Raw genomic sequence first — 25,892 nt, forward strand, 5'->3', positions numbered from 1 at the left:
AGGCCAGCAACCTGAGGCCAGCAACCTGAGGCCAGCAACCTGAGGCCAGCAACCTGAGGCCAGCAACCTGAGGCCAGCAACCTGAGGCCAGCAACCTGAGGGCAGCAACCTGAGGCCAGCAACCTGAGGCCAGCAACCTGAGGCCAGCAACCTGAGGCCAGCAACCTGAGGCCAGCAACCTGAGGCCAGCAACCTGAGGCCAGCAACCTGAGGCCAGCAACCTGAGGCCAGCAACCTGAGGCCAGCAACCTGAGGCCAGCAACCTGAGGCCAGCAACCTGAGGCCAGCAACCTGAGGGCAGCAACCTGAGGGCAGCAACCTGAGGGCAGCAACCTGAGGGCAGCAACCTGAGGGCAGCAACCTGAGGGCAGCAACCTGAGGGCAGCAACCTGAGGGCAGCAACCTGAGGCCAGCAACCTGAGGCCAGCAACCTGAGGGCAGCAACCTGAGGCCAGCAACCTGAGGCCAGCAACCTGAGGGCAGCAACCTGAGGCCAGCAACCTGAGGGCAGCAACCTGAGGGCAGCAACCTGAGGGCAGCAACCTGAGGGCAGCAACCTGAGGGCAGTTATGCACATAATACCTCCTAATGAACTACTTGAACATTGTTTTCTTTTAGGGCATGGACTGGTATGTTCAGATTAAATTACAGCATAGTTTCACTCTGGTTATGAGGAGGATGTGGAGCTGAACCCAATGCAGGGTTTCAGATGGCAAAGAGCGAATAGTTACAGTCACTGGTGGTTTAGACATGCCATCACTCTCAACACCCATGTCTCTCAATGCCCCAAGACACTTCAACTAGTTTGAACTTGTGTGTAGGTCTTTTAACAATGCCTGTTATGCATCTTGGCTGCAGGTATTTTATTAGGCTACTCACCCTAACCTATCCACATTGGAACGTTCTTATCTTTAAAGCTAGAATCATATTCACAATAGAAGCCCAGATTATGTTTGCAAAGTAGCAATACATGCACATCGGTATGACCTCACTTGTTTTTCTTGTGACAACAGACCTTATGAAAACCATACAATAGCTTATATGCATAATATCCAGCAATAATAACCCAGACTTTCTAAATCAGTTTTTGCATGTTTATATTGTTTTATTAATATTCTTCAAACACAACCTGTCACCCATTCTCTTAACATTCAATAAGAAATGTTCTAAAAATTCAAAAAGAGTAAACCTAGGTGTATAATTGTAGTATTCATTTCATTTGGCACTCACAGATGTGGGAAATTCTGTCCCATCCAACCAACCTCTCATTATTTCCTAATTATTTTTCTTATGAAGACCAATAGAGTCAGTCCTACTGCCGCTGTGAAAATAATGTTGTTTGGTGTCACCATTTCCCAAAATGACTCATGAACAGGAGGGACAGTGGCAGGGACAGGAGGGTCCATGTCAGGGACATGAGGGTCCATGTCAGGGACATGAGGGATCATGTCAGGGACAGAAGAGACTATGTCAGGGACAGGAGGGATCATGTCAGGGACAGAAGAGACCATGTCAGGGACAGGAGGGATCATGTCAGGGACAGGAGGGATCATGTCAGGGACAGAGGAGACTATGTCAGGGACAGGAGGGATCATGTCAGGGACAGAAGAGACCATGTCAGGGACAGGAGGGATCATGTCAGAGACAGAAGAGACCATGTCAGGGACAGGAGGGATCATGTCAGGGACAGAAGAGACCATGTCAGGGACAGGAGGGATCATGTCAGGGACAGAAGAGACCATGTCAGGGACAGGAGGGATCATGTCAGGGACAGAAGAGACCATGTCAGGGACAGGAGAGACCATGTCAGGAACAGGACAGGAATCTGGGACAGGAGGGATGTGTGGGGGACGTGTTTGTAACCTTTTTAACAACAGTTTTACTATCATCACTGCTGCAATGACGATAAAGCAACCAACTGCCCCTTTCCAGCACCATGACCAGCTATTCTGCTTTTTCTGTAGTCTGGTTTCTATTTTTTCTAAAAGCTCTCTAACCTGATTGTTGTTGTTGGTGTCATTGTTTTTAAACACATGGTATCCACCCCTGCATTTCTTAACCAGCTTCTCCAGATTGCTATCCTCGCGGATGAACTGATCTATAGTTGTGTCTTCCAGTCTCTCCCCATAAGTGAAGAGCACCATTGTGTCTCCATCTATGTTGGCAGGTAAAAGCTCCTTGAGTGTCTCCACTATGCTCTTCTCTTGTTCTGTGAAGCGACCCAGCTGAATGACCAGGAGGAAGGCATGGGGACCTGGTTCACACAGAGTCATGGCCCTGTTCATCTCCCCTCTCACTTCCTCCTCAGAGAGGTCACTGTTGGACAGACCTGGAGTGTCCACTACTATCACTCTCCTCCCACACACCTCTCCTTCTTGTCTCTCACTCTTCAGTGTTACTGGTTTGAAGCTGATTCTGGAATCAAACACCTTTTGGCCCAGAATGGTGTTCCCAGCTGCACTCTTCCCCACTCCACTCAGGCCGACCAACACCAGTCTCAGGTCATTGCTGTTAGCACCTGAAGCAAGAGTTCAGTCATGAAATACTGAAATGTGAATTATAGCTTTAGACAGACTGAACAGCTGTGTTTAGACCAAACGTTCATGCTACTGATCAGTGCCATATTTTTGTAACACCGGTATTCACTGCCATTACTGATATCCTCTCAGTCTCCTTTCACTCTTATTTTTGTGATTTATTTATTCATTTATTAAGTAAATTATTGACAACACAGCACATTTTTTGTATGTTGCATATTAAATTCAACAACATTTCCATTTCAAAATGATTTCTAAACCATAAACAAACTCAATTCAAGAATGTTTTTGTCTTAGCTTTTTTATTACAGTTCCATTTCACTGAAACTTTTATTTTAAAAACATATTTCTGCATGCAATAGGCTTCACTGAAGTTTTTCCAACCATTTAAAAAAAATGTATTTAATGATAGTTTATCGAGGAAAACATTCAGATTTAAACTGTAAAGTGAAAAATGACAATACAATAAGTATTGAAGTATATTGGGAAATATGGATATTGAATATATGGATATACAGTACCTGTGAAACTTATAAAGTATGATATTATGCTACAATTACATAGCCTAGGATCAACTGTACCTCAGACCAAACGCCTCAAATGTTTTTATCTTTAAACACATCCGTTTATTTAAATGTACACGTTATGCCAAATAAGTGTGTTTCTGTATAATATGTGCTCCCCCTAATCATTATGGTTTGAACATTTCAGCAAACACTAAAAGTCTGGCAAAACTGTTGTCTGTCATTGTATTCCACAGGTCCCTTTCCTGAGGGCAACCACAGCTGCTCCAACAGACAGAAGCTGCTCCAACAGAAGCTGCTCCAACAGAAGCTGCTCCAACAGAAGCTGCTCCAACAGAGCTGCTCCAACAGAAGCTGCTCCAGCAAGAGTGAAGCCTGCTATTTTCAAAACTCGATTTCTTCTTTCAGCTATATCTCTTGCAGCTCTCTCCTTTTCTCTCATCAGCTTCTTCTTCGCTTCCTCAAGAGCGGTTCCTTCATATTTCATTTCCTGTGCTTCCATTTCACTCCTTGTCTGGTCTGCTTTCTCTTTCAGAATCCTATCTTTCTCCTCCTCAATCGCTCTCTCAGCCTCTTGGAACATTTTGTTGGTCTAGTAGTGCTGTCTTCCATCCATTATGGTCATGTTGTTGATCTTCTCAAGCAGCTCAGAGACCTGAGAGCGATTATTGAGGTCTCTGTTGTTGAAGGCATGATATCTCCCGTGGCATGCTTCAAAGACCAAGGTTTTTAAATCTGCACTAACTTCACTTCCCATAATGAATGATTCAATACTTTCTCCCTGTAGATCATCTTCACGAGTGAAAAGCACTATGGTGTACTTTTCTGCCTCTTTGCCAAAGATCTGCTGGAGGATGTTCACCGCCTCTTTCTCCTCGTTTGTATATCTACCCAGCTGGATCACAATCAGGAACGCATGGGGACCAGGAGCAGCAAAAGTGATGCACATTTTGATCTCGTTCAGTATCTCCTCTTGGGTAGATTTGGTGTCGAACAAGCCTGGAGTGTCTATGACAGCAACCATTTGCCCATCCACATTCCTTTTGTTTTTGTCACACACCAATGTCACAGAGGAGGAAGATAACTTGGATGTAAAAGTGGTTTCTCCCAGGATGGTGTTTCCTACTGCACTCTTCCCAACTCCAGTCTTCCCAACCAAAACAATCCTCAGCTCATCATTTTGCTTTGCCTGCTCTGTTGGTTGACAAAGACAAGGTCTTCACTATTGGCACAGAATTGCATGTTTGCAATGTTTGCCCCTTTTCAAGATTTCGATTCATTTACATTGTCCTTTTGGCTACAGTATATTTTATTGACCATAGATTCATGTGATGTTACTTTGAGTCATATTATTCTTCTGATATTCCATGGAGATCCCACTCAATCACATGACATGTCCAATAAAATCATTTTGCACTATCAAAAATGCTCTTTATTGTATGTTTTAAAAAGTGTCTCAACATCTTCTTAAAAATCATAGAATAGTTTTTAAGAGACATTTTTTTTTAAATTCTCCAACCATCAACATGAAATTACAAGCAGGGCAGGTACTGCCATAATTCAATACATATGCAGAAAAACAAATGTGCAGGAAACTAAGAAACCTGTGCTAATTAAACATGCAGCTGATGGTGTCCTTTTTAACCCGACACATTTAACATAAAAAAAAGAGAAAAACAATGAAAACCTGGCAACTGGGTACTGGCTCTGTATTTATCTCTGTATTTATTATTGATTGTGTCAACCACAAAAGAAGATCTGACATTTTACAATAAAGTAATTTGAATTTAGCTATATTGGATATACTTAATATACTGTATGTTTGACAGCAGTATTTCTACATGTTTACTGTTAGTTGAATGAAAAGTTAGTATAAAGGAGCATACTTTGTGTACATTGACCCGTTTAATGATAACTGAACAAAATATATAAAGTATTATTGCATTGACCTGATGGGTTTGCACTACAGTAGTCTACTGATATAAATACCAATTCTAGTTGACGATATTATTACATTTAACTTCCTTTCATACAAGTATCATATATACAACAAGAACGTTAATATACTATTAACTGAGTGTACTTACCCATCTGATTATCCAGGGAACTCATGTTTGAGCTGTGCCGTCTGTCATGTGCTGTGTTTGTTTGATTTTAGAGTGATCTAACGAATCATTACTGTCTCTATAGCCTTGTGTGCAGGGCGGGCTCTAGCCATGAGGGCCCTAAACACATTTCGGTTGGATGATTGCATGTTGCAACTCAGCGTAAAACACCTCCCCTCAGAGGGGTTGGGTTAAATGGGGATGACTCATTTCAGTTGAATGCATTCAGTTGTGTAACTGACTAGGTATCCCCTCCCTCCTCCCTCCTTTCTAACAGCCTACAGAATTTCAATAGGCCTAATCAATAATCAGTTTCAATAGGCTTATCAATTTCATCTTGCCAAAACAATTTAATCCAATGGTTCATTTCAAGAGTCTTAAACATGTCTGTGTTTCTATGACTGTTATTTGTTTAATACTAAACTATGATTACATTATTTGAGTTATGATTCTGATAGGGAACTACACATATGGAGTTGTGAAAACAGTGAGTTTTGATACTCTACATACAATCAATCCTGTGGGCCTTTTCCAAATGAGACGTTTGAAAGCGAACTAAGTTAGTAGGCTTTCTTATATGTATGTAAGCTACAATATGTTATGTTAAAAGTTGAGAACAAGTCTTGTCATGTTACAGTAATACAGGTCAGGGTGCAAATATATAACATACAAGATCACCACCTGCTGGACTATTGATAAACTGTCTCAGATGGATGAAGAAAACAGATCATTCTAAGTATGAACTTCTTTGGGTTTGATGTATAAAGTTAGTCCTCCCTGCGACTTCAGCGTCAGTGTCAACCTTGTGCCAAGAGGGAATTGGTTTCTCCCATGGGAGACCAGAGTTCAGATCCAGCCCATGACATACAGGCCTACAATAACCTTTTTGCGTGATCACAAAAAAATCGTATTCTGCAAAATATTTTACTTAAATTAACTTCCTTCTTAGTATTTTTGGCTCACAACTTTTGCCAGGATGGTTCGCAAAGCACCCTGGGTAACCCTTTGCTTTAGTTAGTAATTTGCTTGTTATTTAAAATGTCAAATGATACAGCCCGGTAGTGTCCTCCAATCTTGTTTGACATTTTTGGAAGATAATTGATCATATTTTGTATTCCCTTTCTCCATGAGAAGAAGGTAGATGCAATTTTTGGGGTTCTAATTGGTGTTCAATTCACTTAATTGTGCTCTCGAAAGTCTAATTAACAAAATATGTGGGAATGTGTTGCACACTGTCTGCCTTTTTGATGCAGCACCACATACTGTACATGACAGTAATGTTTCCACATTAAAAAACTGTTTGTTCAGCATGGCTTGTAATTTATGCTGTCTAAATTATTGGAAGTTCGAGGTTCTGACCGTTAAGTTTACATTTTGCGCAGCACATCAATGCTAGAACCTACTCCATTCTGGTTAAAAGCAGACAGTGACTCTTTAATTGCACTGGAAAGTGCCTCATTGTAATATTTAAAAGCTTTTATGTTTTTCATCTTTTCAGCTACCACCTTTCGCTCAGGTCCCTTAAAGGGCCTACTCACTAGGCAAAAACTGGTTGAATCAGTGTTGTTTCCACATAATTTCAACCAATGAAATCAATGTGATGAAGTTGAATCAACGTGGAAAACTGATTGGACTTGCAAAAGGTAATCAACGTAAGGGCATTTTGTATTTTTTTCACCAAACTTTTAACCTAAATCCAATGACATGGTGACATTCGTTGTTGATTTCACGTTGAATTCACGGTTAGTTGACAACTCAACCAAATGTAAGTCAAAACTAGACATTGATCTGACATCTGTGCTCAGTGGGTAGCCTTTAATCTGTCCCCTTGGTGTACTATTTTTCCTTTGTAAGAGACTTCTGAATGATGTCTATACATTTTTTGGATTCAGTCCTTCCATTTCAAATGATTTCTGGGAGCAATAACCTTTTATCTTAAGGAAGGGTGCATTGGATCTCCTGTGATTTGCAACACTGCATTGATGTTTTAGTGTTCTAGTGCATTCACTTTTTTTTAATGTTCGTCATTTAGCAGACACTCTTATCCAGAGCAATTAGGGTTAAGTGCCTTGCTCAAGGGCACAGACAGATTTTTCACATAGTCGGCTCAGGGATTGGAAACAGCAACCTTTCACTTACAGGCCCAACACTCTTAACCGCTAGGCTACCTGCCGCCCTGGTGTCTTCCTTTTTTATGATGGTATAATTTAGACCATCATGTCCTCAGTTCTTGTAACATTTGAATTATCTGGGACTGATTCTGAAAATTGTTGCTTTACCTGAGAAAATATATTTTATTCAATTGCCCTGAAGCAATATATCCTCTATTGATTCAATTTCGATAGACATCATGGTTTCAAAGTTAATTGATTTAGAATGTTGCATTTGTTTCATTTCAACATTTACTGATGACTTGACACTCCCATCCTCTATATCTGAGCTACACTATACATATCAAAGTATGTGGACAACACTTAAAATTAGTGGATTCGTCTATTTCAGCTTCACCCGTTGCTGACCGGTGTATAAAACAGAGCACACATCCATGGAGTCTCCATGCCTCACCCAATATGGTACGTTTGTTATTGACAGAATGTTCTACATCATATTTTTGTAGGTTTTTTATTTTAATTGATTCCACTTTGATGGGCTGAAAATCAATTTCCTCCATTGTCATGGTTTCCAAGACCATTGATTCAGAATCATTTGTTTTAGCTTGATCATCATCCTGCATTCCCCTAGATTCAGGTAACAGGTGACAGTGTCTGTACCCCATAAAAACGTCCCAATGACGCAAACTTTCATGGTATGACACTGGATCCTATTAGTAGACGGTGTGATGATTCTGAAACACTTCCCTTTCACTTTAAAAACGTTTATATTTTAAAACGGTGCCAAAGCTAACATGTGGAAAGAAACATTTTCTCTTCAAAACATGTTAAAATCCTGTTTTGTTAAATCAACCAATCAATCAAATGTATTCATAAAGCCCTTTTTACACCAGTAGATGTCACAAAGGGCTATTCAGAAACACAAACACTGGATAAGACAGGAGAATTATACTAGATATAACAGACTGATCCTAGCCCTCTGACACGTAAACTATTGCAGCATAGATACTGGAGGCTGAGACAGGAGGGGTCGGGAGACACTGTGGCCCCATCCGACGATACCCCCGGACAGGGCCAACCAGGCAGGATATAATCCCCACCCACATTGCCAAAGCACAGCCCCTACACCACTAGAGGGATATCCGCAGACCACCAACTTACTACCCTGAGACAAGGCTGAGTATAGCCCACAAAGATCTCCTTCACCGCACGAGCCCGAGGGGGCACCAACCTGGACAAGAAGATCATGTCTGTGACTCAAACCACTCAAGTGACGCACCCCTCGTAGGGACGGCATGGAAGAACTCTAGTAAGCCAGTGACTCAGCCCCCGTAATACGGTCAGAGGCAGAGAATCCCAGCGGAGAGAGGGAAGCCTGTCAGGCAGACACAGCAAGGGCGGTTCGTCGCTCCAGTGCATTTCAACTCACCTTCGCACCCCTGGGCCAGACTACACTCAATCATAGGACCTACTGAAGAGATGAGTCTTCGATAAAGACAAAGTTTGAGACTGAGTCTGAGTCTCTCACACGGATAATCATTTCTGGACAACAAGTTTCGGATTTTTGCAATGTTACGAAGATTGAAGAAAGCTGTCCTTGAAATATTCTTAATATGTTTGTCAAAAGAGAGATCAGGGTCCAGAGTTATCGCCAAGGTCCTTCACAGTTTAATTTGAGACGACTGTAAGATCAAGATTAATTGTCAGATCCAACAGGAGATCACTTTGTTTCTTGGGACCTAGAACGAGAATCTCTGTTTTGTCTGAGTTGAAACACAGGCTTCCAGGGTGGGCAACAACTGCTAACCATGTGTATGTGACCAATCAAATTTGATTTGATTTGATTTAGCAATGAAAGTCAACGTTATGGTTCCGAATGACATCACCAAGAGGTAGAATATATAGTAAAAACAATAGTGGTTCTAAAAAGGAACCTTAAGGAACACCGAAACTTACAATTGATTTGTCAGAGGAAAAACCATCTGCAGAAACGAACTGATATCTTTCCGACAGATAAGATCTAAACCAGGCAAGAACTTGTCCATTTAGACCAATTAGGGTTTCCAATCTCTCCAAAAGAATGTGGTGTTCGATACCGAGGTATAGTTGGTTTTATATTCACACATTCGGACATTCAACAGACATTCGCCAAAAGTGGAAATTGTATTCAAAACAAAGGTTGTAAGAATATAGAATAAATCATATCTAGTTTGATGATTCTGTGACAAACTATGAATTAGTTATTGATTTATACAGCTTTAAATTGCATTTGAAAGAGTTTATGTATTTCCATCAAATCAAAACTGGACTTTTTATTCAAAACAAAGGTTGTTAAAGCATGCTAGACATTTATAGAATAAATCACATCTAGTTTAATGTTTCTGTGACAAACGGTGAATTAGTTATCGATTTATATCAGCTTTAAATTGCATTTGAGAGATTTTATGTATTTCTATCAAATCAAAATTGGAATCTGTATTCAAAACAAAGGTTTTAAAAGTATGCTAGACAGTTATAGAATAAACCATATCTATTTTTATGTTTCTGTGACAATCAATGAATTAGTTATTGGTTTTTACATTTGTAAATGGATTTTGGCGAATGTCTGTTGAATGTCTGTTGAATGTCTGTTGAATGTCTGTTGAATGTTTGTTAAATGTTTGTTAAATGTCTGTTGAATGTCTGTTGAATGGCCGAATGTGTGAATATAAAACCAACTTCACCTTGGTGTAATACATGGTGTCAAAAGCAGCACTAAGGTCTAGGAGCACGAGAAAAAATGCAGAGCCTTGGTCTGACGCTATTAAAAGGTCATTTAACACCTTCACGAGTGTTTAAAACCAGACTGAAGCGTTTCGTATATATTATTTGTCTTCAGGAAGGTAGTGAGTTGCTGCGCAACAGCTTTTTTTTTTGAGGAATGGGTGATTTGATATAGGCCAATAGTTTTTGACATTTTCAGGGTCAAGGTTTAGGTTTTTCAATTGAGGTTTTATTACTGCCACTAGTGAGTTTGGTACACATCTGGTGGATAGCGAGCCGTTCATTATGTTCAATATAGGAGGGCCAAACACTGGAAGCAGCTCTTTCAGTAGTGTAGTTGGAACAAGGTCCAGTATGCAAATTGAAGGTTTAGAGTTGACATCAGTTAAAAACCATTAAAACTTCCAGCAACAGTGTTGCTATTGTGTTATTATTGTTGTTTTTCATAGGGGATTATAATGAAAAGCATCACCAATATAGTTTTTAAAATGTAATAGTACAGTTCTATCGTTCTATCTTTGCTAATTGAATTCTATAATGAATTGTTTGCATTTTCAATAAATGTATGTTTAAGTAAGTTCAAAGTATAATTTTATGATAATTTTTTTTATCCAGAAAACAATGTCAAGTAAAAGTCAGGAGTACTTTTATTTTGAAAATGCGGCGTACAGGAAGGAACTGCCGATGCTAAGTGACAGATGGCTAGCTGTTATGTGAGTGAGTGTGAGGGCAAAATGGCTACAGCTTACAAAATGTTTCAGTTAGAAACAACATCTATTATGGCCGTTGTCGTCGAGACGGCAATGACAGAAATTGGCAAATTTTTGACCGCCGTGCCAAACTCTTACGTTTGCAATCCGGAGAGCGAGGTGAGAACAGAGTTGAGCTAACTGCGTCAAATATGTTTTTAAAGTAACCCAATTAGTTATACATCCGGAAAAATATCTGCCTCATTGTTCTATCTGTGGCAACGTATGGTACTGTTAACGCGTAACGTTATCTAACTAGCTTGTCTAGTAGTTTATCCAACGTTGTGTAACAACTATAGGAATATTTGGTGTAACTATGGCTAAATTAGCCAGCTTCCTGCAATTTCCTTATCTACGGTAGTTGCTAGCTAGTTAGCTAACTGCTAGCCGTTAGCTAATTGTGGGATTTTTTTTTTTGTAAAAATGTTTTACCTTTTATTTAACTAGGCAGGTCACCTAAGAAGAAATAATTATTTACAATGACGGCTTGAAGACTGCCTTGTTCAGGGGCAGAACGCCAGATTTTCAGCTTGGGGATTCGATCTCGCAACCTTTCGGTTACTGGACCAACGCTCTAACCACTAGGCTACCTGCCGCGTTAACTTAGTGTTTTCACATAATTTTCTTTGGAGCGTAGCTGACTGCACAGCTAAGTTAACTAACTATTTAGGTAACATTTTTTTTTTTCAATTTCTCTTCACAGCTTTGCACAATTATGAATCTGGTGACAGAGGAGGCTATTCGTAAAATTTGCCAACTATTCCTAGTGGTCTCCTCAAGTTTACATAATGAGAACGATAAACTGAAGACCAAGGTGGAGCAGATGGATGAAGTTCTGAAAACCAAGGTGGAGCAGATGAATGAAGATATGAAGGCATTGACTGAGAAGGCTGAAAATTATAGAGCATCACTGGCTAAAATGCAGGCACAAGCAGAACCGAAAGGACCCACACATATTCTGCTCAATGGAATGATTTTTGCAATTCCACCAGTTGGTGAGTGTTATAGACCTAGCTAGCTAGCCAATAGTCATTATTTTTTTATTTAACTAGGCAAGTCAGTTAAGAACTAATTCTTATTTACAATGACGGCCTAGGAACAGTGGGTTAACTGCCTTGCTCAGGGGCAGAACAACAGATTTTTACTTTGGCAGCTCGGGGATTCGATCTGGCAACCTTTCTGTTATTGGCCCAATGCTCTAACCACTAGGCTACCTGCCTAGGCTTTAGCTAAAGCTAGTTATTGGTGTTCTTAGCCTACTGATCATTTATTTTCAAATACATTTAGGCCTAAATCACACAATTTTGTGGGAAGAAAGGGAAAGGTGAATGTGTGTTAAAGGTAATTATGCTTGTTATGTTTTAGGTCTCTCAATGTTCTCTGGAATGACAGCGGCTTCAACATTGCCAGGGAATGTCAGTCAAGCAAACACTGTCACTAACGCGATGTCAGTCTGTGCAGGTAATCCTTCAAATTGTGTTATTTTGAATAATGGTTAGCAAACCAAAGTCTTAATCACTAGGAACCAAACAGAAGCAAATGGGCCAAAACGGGAAGGCCATGGGCAGCCAGTGAGTGGTGTACAGAATGGTGTCGTCTGCGTAGAGGTGGATCAGAGAATCACCATCAGCAAGAGCGACATCATTGATGTATACAGAGAAAAGAGTCGGCTTGAGAATCGAACCCTGTGGCACCCCCATAGAGACGGCCAGAGGTCCGGACAGCAGGCCCTCAGTTCAGTGTGTCAAATCAATCAGAGAAGTAGTTGGTAAACCAGGCGAGGCAGTCATTTGAGAAACCAAGGCTGTTGAGTCTGCCGATAAGAATGCGGTGATTGACAGAGTCGAAAGCCTTGGCCAGATTGATGAATACGGCTGCACAGTATTGTCTTTTATCAATGGCAGTTATGATATCGTTTAGGGCCTTGAGCGTGAGGTGCACCCATGACCAGCTCGGAAAGCATAGCGGCGAAGGTATTCAGGATTCAAGGATTCAAAATGGTCGGTGATCTGTTTAACTTAGCTTTCGTAGGCAGGGCAGGATAGATATAGGTCTGTAACAGTTTGGGTCTAGAGGGGGTATGACCGCGGCAGCTTTCCAATCTTTGCGGATCTCAGACGATACGAAAGAGGTTGAACAGGCTAGTAATAGGGGTTGCAACAATTGCGGCAGATAATTTTAGAAAGAGAGGGTCCAGATTGTCTAGCCCAGCTGATTTTTTTGGGGGGCTTCACATTTTGCAGCTCTTTCAAAACATCAGCTATCTGGATTTGGGTGAAGGAGAAATGGGGAGGCTTGGGCAAGTTGCTGTGGGGGGGGCAGAGCTGTTGACCGGGGTAGGGTAGCCAGGTGAAAGCATGGCCAGCTGTAGAGAAATGCTTATTGAAATTCTCAATTATCGTGGATTTATCGGTGGTGATAGTGTTTCCTAGCCTCAGTGCAGTGGGCAGCTGGGAGGAGGTGCTCTTATTCTCCATGGACTTTAGTGTCCCAGAACTTTTTGGAGTTTGTGCTACAGGATGCAAATGTCTGTTTAAAAAAGCTAGCCTTTGCTTTCCTAACTGCCTGTGGATATTGGTTCCTAACTTCCCTGAAAAGTTGCATATTGCGGGGGTTATTCGATGCTAATGCAGTAGGCCACAGGATGTTTTTGTGCTGGTCAAGGGCAATCAGGTCTGGAGTGAACCAAGGGCTATATCTGTTCCTGGTTCTAAATTTTTTGAATGGGGCATGCTTATTTAAGATGGTGAGGAAAGCACTTGTAAAGAATAACCAGGCATCCTCTACTGACGGAATGAGGTCAATATCCTTCCAGGATACCCGGGCCAGGTCGATTAGAAATGCCTGCTCGCTGAAGTGTTTTAGGGAGTGTTTGATGAGGGGTGGTTGTTTGACCGCGGACCTGTTACGGACGCAGGCAGTGATCGCTGAGATCCTGGTTGAAGACAGCTGAGGTGCAGTTAGAGGGCAGGTTGGTCAGGATGATATCTATGAGGGTGCCTGTGTTTACGGATTTGGGGTTGTACCTGGTAGGTTCCATGATTATTTGTGTGAGATTGAGGGTATCTAGCTTAGATTGTAGGACGGCCGGGGTGTTAAGCATATCCCAGTTTAGGTCACCTAACAGTACAAACTCTGAAGATAAATGGGGGGCAATTAATTCACATATGGTGTCCAGGGCACAGCTGGGGGCTGAGGGGGGTCTGTAACAAGCGGCAACAGTGAGAGACTTATTTCTGTGAAGGTGGATTTTTAAAAGTATAAGGTCAAATTGTTTGGGCACAGACCTGGAAAGCGTGACAACTCTGCAGGCTGTCTCTGCAGTAGTTTGCAACTCCACCCCCTTTGGCAGTTCTATCTTGGTGGAAAATGTTGTAGTTGGGAATGGAAATTTCAGAATTTTTGGTGGCCATCCTAAGCCAGGATCCAGACACGGCTAGGACATCAGGGTTGGTGGAGTGTGCTAAAGCAGTGAAAAAAACTAACTTAGGGAGGAGGCTTCTAATGTTAACATGCATGAAACCAAGGCTTTTACGGTTACAGAAGTCAACAAATGATAGCGCCTGGGGAATAGGAGTGGAACTGGGGGCTACAGGTCCTGGGTTAACCTCTACATCACCAGAGGAGGAGTAGGATGAGGGTATGGCTAAAGACTATAAGAACTGGTAGTCTAGTGCGTTGGGGACAGAGAATAAAAGGAGCAGATTTCTGGGCGTAGTAGAATAGATTCAAGGCATGATGTACAGACAAGGGTATGGTATGATGTGAGTACAGTGGAGGTAAACCTATGCGTTGCCTCTAGAGATGAAACCTCTCTCATCGTCACGCATCAATTAACGTAGGTGAGGTCTCCGCATATGTGTGGGGTGGGCCGAAAGAACTAAGACATTTTGAGCGGGACTGAGGGCTCTACAGTGAAATAAAACAATAAAAACTAGCCAAGGCAGCAGTAAACAAGGCATATTGACATTAGAGAGTCATAAAGCAATCACAGGTGTTGATCAGGACAGCTAAGACAACAACGGGTAAATGGCGATGAATGAGCAGAGCGGGTCAGTTAGGTACATACAGGACCTGAGTTCGAGGCTGGGGCCGACAGGTAAACATAATGATGTACCGTGTTATTGAAACAGTCCAGGGTGCATCAGCTGTGTAGCCGAGTGATCATAGGGTCAAACGAGTAGCAATAGGTGAGTCAGGGTGCTGTTCGATAGTCACAACTATGCTGGGCAAGCAGGGGACACAGCGTTCAGAAAAAGCTAGCAGCCCGGGGCTAGTAGATGGTTCTGCTGCGATATCGTAACAGAATAGCCTGTTGAGACATCGGGAAATCACGTCGGCAGTCCAGTCGTGATGGGTTGGCGGGGCTCCATGTTGATAATAAAGGGTCCAGGCCAACTGGCAAAGGAGGTATTGTAGCCCTAGAATTAGCTGGTATATGGGCCTAGCTCAAGGCTAGCTGGTGCTTGCTTCGGGACAGAGGCGTTAGCTAACAGTAGCCACTCGTTTGCAGCTAGCTAGCTGCGATGATCCGGTGTAATGATCCAGAGTGGCAGGAATCCGGTGATATGGTGGAGAGAGGCAGTCCAATATGCTCTGGGTTGATATCGCGCTGTGCAGACTGGCAGGTGATTGTCCGAGCTAAGGCTGGCTGATTCCGGGGGGAAAAAGGCGAGGACCGCTAGCCGTGGCTAACAAAGACTAGCAGCTAGTTAGCTGGCTAGCTCCTGATGGAAGTTCCAGCTATAAGGAATTTAAAAAAAGAACAGATCCGTACCACATTGGGTGAGGCATGGAGACTGCATGGATGTGTGCTCTGTTTTTTACACCGGTCAGCAACGGGTGAAGCTGAAATAGCCGAATCCACTAATTTTAAGTGTTGTCCACATACTTTGATATGTATAGTGTAGCTCAGATATAGATGATGGGAGTGTCAAGTTATCAGTAAATGATTGTATATTATACCATCATAAAAAAGGAAGACACTAGGGCAGGCCTAGCGGTTAAGTGTTGGGCCTGTAAGTGAAAGGTTGCTGTTTCCAATCCCCAAGCCTACTGAAAGATCTGTTGGTGTCATTGAGTAATTTTGCTGGAAGTTATGGTTTTTAACTACTATCAACTCTTAACAAAACAGGATTTAAACATGTTTTGAAGATAATGTTCATATCCACACGTTTGCTTCTGTACCGTTTTTAAACTATAGAAGTTGTCGAAGTCAAAGGGGGGTGTTACAGCAACCTGTTACCTGAATCTAGATGAATGCAAGATAATGGTCAAGCTAAAACAAAAGATTCTGAATCAGTGGTCTTGGAAACCATGTCGATGGATGAAATAGATTTGTCTATCAAAGTGGACTCAATTGATGAAATCAAGATCATTATGGAACTTCAAACTAGTCACTTAGATACAGATCATGATGTTGACAATCATGAAAACTGAAACGAGTCACGATTCCCCACAATGGCAGTTTCTTGTCATTGTTGGTAGCTATCTGGCCATCCAGAATACACAACTCAGACTTCTGCCCTATTGAACCATGTGCATAGTTTTTTGTGACGTTGACAGCTAACCCATCTATAGCACGAGTCAGCTTGGTTGGTTGCTGTCTCTCGCTCCCTGCATCACTTGGTCACAGTAATGCCCCTCCCCTGCTTGCTAGAGAGGCACCTCTCTCCCTACTGTGGCGCAGCCCTGGTTAATAAAGTAGCTTAAAAAAAAAATCTTCTGCTACCTTCATTCAAATTGGACTGGGTTTGGATCCTACCTGTCTATATGGAACAGGTCTCTCTATATTAAAATGTTTTATGTACACTACCGTTCAAAAGTTTGGGGTCACTTAGAAATTTTGTTTTTTTAAAGAAAAGCAAACAAAAATTTGTATATCCCTTCTTACGGATAGCCCCCTTTTTTTAAATTTTCACCTAAACATACCAAAATCGAACTGCCTGTAGCTCAGGCCCAGAAGCAAGGATATGCATATTCTTGGTACCATTTGAAAGGAAACACTTTGAAGTTTGTGGAAATGTGAATTGAATGTAGGAGAATATAACACGATACTTCTGGTAGAAGAAAATACAAAGAAAAAACCAACTGGTCTTTTTCTACCACCATCTTTGAAATGCAAGAGAAAGGTCATAGTTATAGTCATCACTCTGGTTGTAATGATGATAGTGTCCACAAGATGGCAGCAGTGTATGTGCAAAGATTCAGACGGATAACTGAACAACAGGACTTTTAGTGTGAAGTCCCCAGTTACATTTGGGCAAATCGTGAAAGAGACATTCTCATTCATATTCCATTTTTCTGCAAGAATATCGTCAAATCTGTATACTTGGACTTTGACTTAGCTTTCCAAGTATTAGTAGCCATATAAGTTCAACATTTGCAAAACAACCAGTTTTCATAACTCTGAATATCCTTATAATTTTTATCCAAAATTTAAAGGCATGCTGTCGTACAAGGTTAGTAGCTACATTTTGCGACCGAGACATGGTTTCCGGATACTCCCGTAAAGCCCAGCTCATTGGTTAGTTCATTAAATAGTACTCGCAAAACACCAGTCTCAACGTCAACAGTGAAGAGGTGACTTCTCGATGCTGGCCTTCTAGGCAGAGCCATATCTCAGACTGGCCAATAAGCCATATCTCAGACTGGCCAATAAAAATAGAAGATTAAGATGGGCAAAAGAACAGACACTGGATAGAGGAACTCTGCCTAGAAGACCAGCATCCCGGAGTCACCTCTTCACTGTGAACGTTGAGATTGGTGTTTTGCAGGTACTATTTAATGAAGCTGCCAGTTGAGGACTTGTGAGGTGTCTGTTTCTCAAACTAGACACTCTAATGTACTTGTCCTCCTGCTCAGTTGTGCACCGGGGCCTCCCACTCCTCTTTCTATTCTGGTTAGAGCCAGTTTGTGCTGTTCTGTGAAGGGATGTTACGTACGCCTCTAGGAAGAGGGAACGGAACACCCTGCTTCAACTCAACTCCCCGTGCAGTGAAAGAGGTATGGGACTGTAGGTGCGAGTAAGGATGACAAAGGCAGAGAATTTACCGTTTACTGGGAATTTATTCCTTCACACTGTAAATTTGGGGGAAAGGGGCTGAACGGAACCAAAGCAAAGAAAGTAAATGTCAAAGCCCCCTCTCCTACCTTACCTGCCTACCCACTACTTACCTATACTTAGCACCACCTGGTGCGCTGACCAAAATACAGGGGGTGGTCCGCCCAGGTCTTACCTAGTGTGCATAAACAGTGAATACTACGGGTTAGCTATGCCCGCGGGCCTCTTGTCCGTGAACATAACAATCAGCTCTCTCAGCAACAACTAACATAGTACACACCAAATCGCTTTCTGGGAAACAACCAACATATGATATAACCCTCAGCTCTCTTCTCTTACAAAGGAACACTGGTTTTTAAAGCTGGAGAAGGAGTCTGTAATTGGATACAGCTGTATCCTGACGAGGGGGCGGGGTCAGCTCTCCAATCATCGATGTGGCCGACCAATCAGCTGCTTAAAGGAATTTCAGGAAGCCATCCTGAAACACACACATACAAACAAAACCACAACACAGAAACTGGGGAACGTAACACGCCCACCACAAAACATGCAAACATAAGAGTTTGCAGTAACAAAACCTAACGCTTCCCTAGTTACTAAACCCGTGATGGGGCTCGGCGAATGTGGTTGCCGACGCTCTTCACATAGGCCATCTGTACATTGTATCCTTGTACAACCAGAGCCCACCTCATAAGGTGGCGGTTCTGATTTGTACATTTGCTTCAAAAACTCCAAAGGATTATGGTCCGTGAAGACTAGTAGTGGCAAGGCACTAGAGCCCACATATACTTCAAAGAACTGTAAGGCTAGCAATAAAGCCAGTGTCTCTTGTTCAATGGTGGAGTACCTTGACTGACACGAGTTGAACTTACGGGAGAAGAAACTGACGGGTCGATCCACTCCCTCATCTTCCTGCAAGAGAACCGCACCCACCCCCACTATACTAGCGTCTACCTCCAACTTAAAAGGTTTGTCAAAGTTGGGGGCGGCAAGCACGGTGGCACTGCAAAGTAGCGCTTTGGCAGACTCAAAAGCATAGTTACAGTCCTTGGACCACTTAAATGGTTCTTTAGGACTAAGCAGAGATGTAAGGGGAGCTACTACTGTCGAGAAATTCTTACAGAATGTATGATAGTACCCTACCATCCCCAGGAATCTGCTCAACTGGCGGCCAGTCGTGGGAGCAGGAAAAGCAACAATTGCTTCCACTTTGCCAGTTACTGGGCGCACTTGACCTTGTCCCACTTGCTTCCCTAAGTAAGTCGCAGTAGCCTTCCCAAACTCACACTTGTCCAAATTGAGGGTTAAAGAAGCATTCTCCAACCGCTGAAACACACTTTAAGGTGGAGAGATGATCAGACCAAGTAGACGAATTAATCACCACATCAAGGTAAGCCGTACAATTTGGCACATCTGCAAACACAATATTAACTAGGCGCTGAAAAGTAGCAGGTGCATTACACATTCCAAAGGGCATCACAGTGTATTGTACGAAGTTATCAGGTGTAACGAAAGCCAAGATGTCAGACGCTTGAGAGGTCAGCGGCACCTGCCAATAACCTTTTAGCAAATTTAACTTACTAACGTAAGCAGCAGAGCCAATTCTATCAATGCAGTCATCTAAGCGAGGTAGAGGAAAAGAATCAGACTTTGTAACGGCATTTACTCGACGATAGTCCGTACATGAGCGAGACGTACCGTCAGGCTTAGGAACAAGAATACACGGGGGAACCCCAGGAGCTGTTACTGGGTTTTGCCATGTCATTCTGTAATAAATAAGACCTTTTTTTAGCATTAACCCGGTACGGATGCTGACGTATAGGAGCAGCGTTCCCCACATCCACGTAATGTTCCAAGATGGACGTGCGTCTTGGAACGTCCTGAAACACATTGAGGAAACTATTTATCAATAGGATAAGATCATTAGTTTGATCGTTATCCAAATGTTCCATTTGAGAGGATAACTTTTCCAGCATTTCCGAATTACATAAGCGTTCACACTGCTGTAACGTATGGCGTAACTCCAACCCGTCCTCCTTATCCTCCTCTAGGTCCCAGCCAGGCTTCAGCACCACCGCAGCCACACTGGAGACGGCGGGCTGGACCGTCTTACTTGAGGAGCTGTCTGGAGAGTCACGTGTATATAATATGCTTTCAGCATATTAACATGACTCGCACGGGAAGAACGCCTTCGGTCTGGGGTCTTTATCACATAATTGGTGTCTCCTTTTTGACATTCAATCACCTTCTCGGGGGTGACAGACACAAGAATGTCTTGTAATTGGGGCGCAATTTCGCTTTCCCCTGCCTTAGTTTTTATGGGGGTAAAAACCGTCGGCTTTACAGAAGGAATACCCGGTGCTTTGTCTTCTACTTCAACATTCTCAAAAATGGAACTAGCCAAATCCACCACATCTCCTAGCTTTCGAGATTGTGCCTTCGTTAACACACAAGCAGGAAAAACATGGGGAAATGCTTGAACCAATTTATCATTTGCTGTTTTGATTTCTGGGTTGTCTACTACCACTGAAACACAGGAGTGACGTTACCACCAGCGATATCATTCCCTAGTAGCAATGTGACTCCTTTTACTGGCAGTGTAGACACTACACCGTGACGGAAACGTCCTGATACCAAGTCTGACACTAAGTGGACCCAGTGTAATGGTACAGGTACTGTTTTTGTGTCTATACCCTGTAATATGACACACGAGCAACAATACGTTTCAGGAGACCAGGGTAAAGCATCAGTAACGATTACTGACTGCGCTGCACCGGTGTCTCGTAAGATTTGTATGGGCTTTTGATCCGCTTGTTCTCCAGTTAAGGAAAAACAACCGGCAGAGATAAACGGAGCATAGATAGGATCCAGTTTCCCAAATGCTGAATCAATAACTCGGTCCCACGGACGAGCCAAAGACTTGACTAAACCCACACTTTTCATTTTTGGGGACGGTGACAGGGACTGTTTCGGTTTATTTTTCAAAACCGGGCAGTCCGCAATCACGTGACCCTTTTGGTGACATTAAAAACATTCACGGGTTTCATGAAAAGGCTTAGGGTTGTCAGAGGAAAAGCGACCTGAACAAGGCACTGATGACGTAATTGTTCAGCCTTCAAAACGAGGTGCACCAAAGACAGTCTTGTGTGTCAACGTACTCATCTGCCAACACTGCTGCCTGGGCCAATGTCACCACTTTCTGTTCACTTAAATGAACTACAATTCTATCAGGAAGGTTGCTTTAAAAATCCAACAGCATCAACTCCCGAATATCAGCAAAGGTGTTAGCTTTGCTGGCTGAACACCAGCGATTAAACAGAGACTCTTTGTCCCTTGCAAACTCAACAAACGTACGGTGAGAGGGTTTCTTGTGGTTCCTGAAGCGCTGCCTATAAGCTTCAGGCACCGCAACACAGTAGTTTTAACTGTATCATAGTGTGAACTGTCTTCCAGGGAGAGAGCAGCTACTACTTCCTGGGCTTTCCCAGACAATTTACATTGTAACAGGAGCGGCCAAACCTTGAGTGGCCAATGCAGCGCAGCGGCCACATGCTCAAAAGCAGAGAAATAGGAATCAACTTCCAACTCCCGGAATGGAGGGACTAAAGCTATATTTTTACTCATGTCAAAGTGGGCTTCATGATGAGCAGGGTGTGGAGTCACACTGGAGCCAGCATCTTTGCTCCAGTTGTCAGATCCTCACCTTGTCGATTTCCGTTTTCCTCATTTCTAGATCAAATTACATTTGTCTCTATCTTTTTGCTCCATTTCTAAACGGGCCAGCCTCACCTTCAGCCTAGCGGTCCCGTCTGAATGACCCGAAGCAGCAGATAAAGAGTCAAATCGGGGCAATGTAAAGGGGGTACGAGCAACCCCTTCCTCCGCACCGTCCTCCGACTTGGCATCGGAAGGTCTACACTTCTCCTCTCCTGAAGCCTCCCCCTCATCCTCTTTCAACGAGAGAATTCGTTCTCTCACTAAATTCTCCCTGACTAGCACCAAAAGCTCAGCCTTTAGGGCTTTCTCAGGGACGAAGAGTCCATAATGGTCAGCTATAGCGAAAAGGTCTACTTTCCGCAACCCCACCAAACGATCAATAGAGGGCGCTTCAAAGAACTTGGAAATGGCTGAGGCAGCCATTTTGTACATTGCAGCTTTCCGAATACACGCTAACTAAACAAGTCATCCAAACTCACAACCTACCATCACACCTCAATTACCTACCACAGAGAGCTCAGTGTTGCAGGGTCCGGTGGGTTTAATGGATTATCCCGGATGAGCCCCCATTATGTTACGTACGTAACATAGTACACAGCGTTGTACGAGATCTTCAGTTTCTTGCATGGAATAGCCTTCATTTCTCAGAACAAGAATAGACTGATGCGTTTCAGAAGAAAGGAATTTGTTTCTGGCCATTTTGAGCCTGTAATCGAACCCACAAATGCTGACGCTCCAGATACTCAACTAGTCTGAAGAAGGCCAGTTTTATTGCTTCTTTAATCAGAATAACAGTTTTCAGCTGTGCTAACATAATTGGAAAAGGGTTTTCTAATGATCAATTAGCCTTTTTAAAATGATAAACTTGGTTTACCTAACACAGTGTCATTGGAACACAGGAGTGATGGTTGCTGATAATGGGCCTCTGTACGCCTATGTAGATATCCCATTAAAAATCAGCTGTTTCCAGCTACAATAGTCATTTACAACATTAACAATGTCTACACTGTATTTCTGATCAATTTGATGTTATTTTAATTGACAAAAAGTGCTTTTCTTTCAAAAACGAGGACATTTTTAAGTGACCCCAAACTTTTGAATGATAGTGTATATCGGGTCCGGGTGGGAAAGCCCCAGGTCCATTTCGGAAGGGGTCCAACTTTTTGTACCCATGAAGACCTAATTGGGTAGTCATAAATTTAAGATTATAATAACTCTATTTGCAAAAAATAACATTCTGAACAATGCTTTTCTTTTTCTTTGCATACATTCGGAGCATTTGCCAAGCTGCTGAAATTGCGCGCTTTCCAACTTTAGGCTATGCGTTTGTGATTTTAAAACCATCCACAATTATTTTTTGGGAGACACTAATGATCCTCTGTGGCTATATCATGCTCTCTGGTTTAGTATTTTGAATCATTTGATTTCTATAAAGACAGGAGTAATTTACATAATATGGGCAAATGTAATTAAATTGACTTGGGGGGAAGCTTAGCTAACCTATTGGATGCGCTGTCTATGGGGAAGGGACTACCTGAATGTTTGTTTTCACTTTCATTTGCAAAACGTTTTGCTACAGTGTGCACTAATGAATATGGCCCAGTTGTTTGAAAACAATTCACAGGCTGGTAAACGTATGTTTATTTTAATGCTAATGTAAAAAAAAGATTCAGACTAGCATCCTGTCCAGCTGCTTTATTTGTACATCATCAAGATGCCTCATGCTACATAAACAGAAGATCTATAGGCTCCGGTTATATGGGCCGTTCTAGCTCGGACAAGGCTACTTATTTTGAATTAAATTAGTTTTGTATAATCCTCATTTGTAAAACCTGCTTAATTTATAGTTTTTTATGTGTTTGTGTATATATGTATACTCATAATCCTTTTTGTCTTTAGGTCCAGCAAATTTTTGCAGTAAACCCACAGAGACATCTTCATTGGAGAATGACTCCTCTCTGGGAGACACAGATGGACTGAATACAGACCCCTCCCCGAGAGACACTGAATCCAACGTTGAGCATATGAGAGCTGCTCTGCCAGGGGACAATGGGAGAGACAGCCATGAAAGACAGAAAAACAGCAATACTACTAAAAGGACACGATCCAAAGAAACCAAATGCTTCAAGTGTGATGTTTGTGAGAAGACCTTCAGCCGGAACAACCTACTGGTACAACACAAGCTAACTCACACAAGACCCTTCAAGTGTGATGTTTGTGAAAAGACCTTCAGCAGGAAGGGGTCACTGGAAGCTCACAAGCTAATTCACACACTGGTACATCAGATGCTAATTCACACAGAAGAAAGGCCATTCACTTGTGGTCAATGTGGCAAAACATTCCAAATGTCCAAGCAGCTCGAACATCACATGTTGCGCCACAGAGAAAAAACATTCAGTTGCAAAATTTGTGGAAATGTTTTGTCTACCAAGAAAGATCTCAAACGACATCAGCTTGTTCATGCAGTGGAGAGACCGTTCAAGTGCCTGACTTGTGACAAGGGTTTCACATCAAGGAAACTGCTTATCGAGCACGAGAGAATCCACACCGGTGAAAAACCGTACAGCTGTTCTGTATGTGGAAAGAGTTACAGACAGCATGGTGGCCTAAATATTCATATGCGAACACATACAGGTGTACGTCCGCACCCATGTTCTGAGTGTGGTAAGGGTTTTATGACAAGCAGCAGCCTCAAAAATCACATGGTTGTTCATACAGGGGAGAAGGCATTTAAATGTGAGACATGTGGAGCTGCTTTCGGCCATAAAGCCAACCTTCAGAGACACCAAGTTCTTCACACAGGGGAGAGACCGTACAAATGTGAAGTGTGTGGGAAAAGCTACCTTCAGTCCACCGACCTAAAAGCTCACATGCACCGTCATGGGGCAACCAAACCATTTATGTGTGACCTATGTGGAAAGACTTTTATGTACAATTTTCAAATGAGACGACACAATCTAAAATGGCACACAGCTGAAGGAGAGAAGCAGAGGGAACGACAGAGAAGAGAGAGAACGAGAGAGCGAACCGCCAGGAGAGTGGGAACCTCAACAAAGCCATTCAGTTGTGATGTGTGTTTGAACGGCTTTAGCTCCATGCTAACTCTGAAAAACCACCAACGAAGTCACACGGGACAAAAGCAATACTCTTGTTCCATTTGTGGAAAGAACTTTGCCTATAAAAATACTTTGGACTATCACATGAGACTTCACAGTGGAGTAAAGCCCTACGCTTGTAAATACTGTGAAAAGAAATTTGTTCTTAAGCAAGCTCTAGAAGGACATGAGCGAACCCATACAGGTGAAAAGCCCTTCAAATGCAGTTATTGTGACAAGACTTTCTCAGTCAACACCAATCTCAAAAGGCATGAGCGAGTCCACACGGGAGAGAAGCCATTCAAATGTGACGTCTGCGGTAGAGGTTTCAGCCAAGCTAACAATGTCAAAGCCCACATGCAGGTCCACACTGGAGTTAGGCCTTATTATTGCAAGAGATGTGGAAAGGGCTTTTCTGACATAAGACACTACAAAAACCATAGCTGTAATGGTGTGGCAGCGACACGGGATCGGTCTCGTAAATCTTCAGACCGCTCTTTCAGAAATAAGAAAGGAGGTGAAGACAGCAGTGCTTGCCATAATGCTGCTGTGATATAGACTCAGTGATATAGTCTCTGTCATTCACAGTGGGGCAACTTCCTGCTTTCAGACATCAGGAACAACGGGGATGTATCTGTAGGGTTAAAAGTTCTGGGATGGGTTTCTGGAAAGCCTCATAGGAAATGAATGTGTGCTTTAGGATATTAGATGAGTGCCTGCTGTCATGCTTGGAGATATTGCTGTAAGTCTAAGGGTCGATGTTCATGAGGCCAAATTCCTCATGAAGACATGACTGTTTATTTCTGACAGTGTACTGAATTGTTTAAGATTTTTTTTTTATTATTATTATTTTGTGTAAATCATTAAACACCTAATTCATGTGAAAATATCAGAACGAGTCATTCACATTTTCTGTCATTTTGTCTCCTTTGCCAAGATAATCCATAGGACTTCTGTTTGAGCTATACATACTTATATATATATATATATATATACTGCTCAAAAAAATAAAGGGAACACTTAAACAACACAATGTAACTCCAAGTCAATCACACTTCTGTGAAATCAAACTGTCCACTTAGGAAGCAACATTGATTGACAATACATTTCACATGCTGTTGTGCAAATGGAATAGACAACAGGTAGAAATTATAGGCAATTAGCAAGACACCCCCAATAAAGGAGTGGTAACCACAGACCACTTCTCAGTTCCTATGCTTCCTGGCTG

At 42.4% G+C, this 25,892-nt stretch overlaps 2 protein-coding genes across 6 annotated transcripts in view; one reads left to right on the forward strand and one right to left on the reverse strand.

The window, feature by feature from the left end:
• Positions 1-25,556, forward strand: part of LOC115160034 (zinc finger protein OZF) — a 51,321-nt gene extending 25,765 nt beyond the window's left edge. The window contains exons 1-4 of one of the 3 annotated variants that reach the window (XM_029710271.1): positions 10,718-10,909; positions 11,493-11,784; positions 12,155-12,250; positions 23,469-25,556. In XM_029710271.1, the coding sequence (XP_029566131.1) occupies positions 10,739-10,909; positions 11,493-11,784; positions 12,155-12,250; positions 23,469-25,222 (2,313 nt within the window). In that variant the 5' untranslated portion in view covers positions 10,718-10,738 and the 3' untranslated portion in view covers positions 25,223-25,556. Of the gene's footprint in view, positions 1-10,717; positions 10,910-11,492; positions 11,785-12,154; positions 12,251-23,468 lie in introns of those variants that run through there. The other 2 variants (XM_029710272.1, XM_029710275.1) reach the window with 2 other exon arrangements.
• On the reverse strand, positions 1,081-5,278 carry LOC115160038 (GTPase IMAP family member 7). 3 transcript variants are annotated; one of them, XM_029710287.1, is made up of 3 exons: positions 5,149-5,253; positions 1,782-2,518; positions 1,081-1,739 (listed from the first exon to the last, which is right to left on the reverse strand). In XM_029710287.1, the coding sequence occupies exons 1-3, from the start codon at positions 5,171-5,173 to the stop codon at positions 1,269-1,271; spliced, it is 1,233 nt and encodes a 410-aa protein (XP_029566147.1). In that variant the 5' UTR covers positions 5,174-5,253; the 3' UTR covers positions 1,081-1,268. The 3 variants fall into 3 exon arrangements, with proteins under 3 accessions (XP_029566147.1, XP_029566145.1, XP_029566148.1); XM_029710285.1 differs by having other exon boundaries at positions 1,081-2,518; XM_029710288.1 differs by lacking the exons at positions 1,081-1,739; positions 1,782-2,518 and adding an exon at positions 2,821-4,255 and having other exon boundaries at positions 5,149-5,278.
• Positions 25,557-25,892: the final 336 nt, after the last annotated feature.

This window comes from Salmo trutta, chromosome 23 (genome assembly GCF_901001165.1).
Source record: "Salmo trutta chromosome 23, fSalTru1.1, whole genome shotgun sequence".
Taxonomy (NCBI): domain Eukaryota; kingdom Metazoa; phylum Chordata; class Actinopteri; order Salmoniformes; family Salmonidae; genus Salmo; species Salmo trutta.

Excerpts from the sequence above, each read along its gene's own strand:
- LOC115160038 (XM_029710285.1), bottom strand. The coding sequence starts at position 5,173 with ATGAGTTCCCTGGATAATCAGATGG. Across the intron at positions 2,519-5,148 it reads TTCCCTGGATAATCAGATGG|GTGCTAACAGCAATGACCTG; the intron begins GTAAGTACACTC and ends CTCTTGCTTCAG.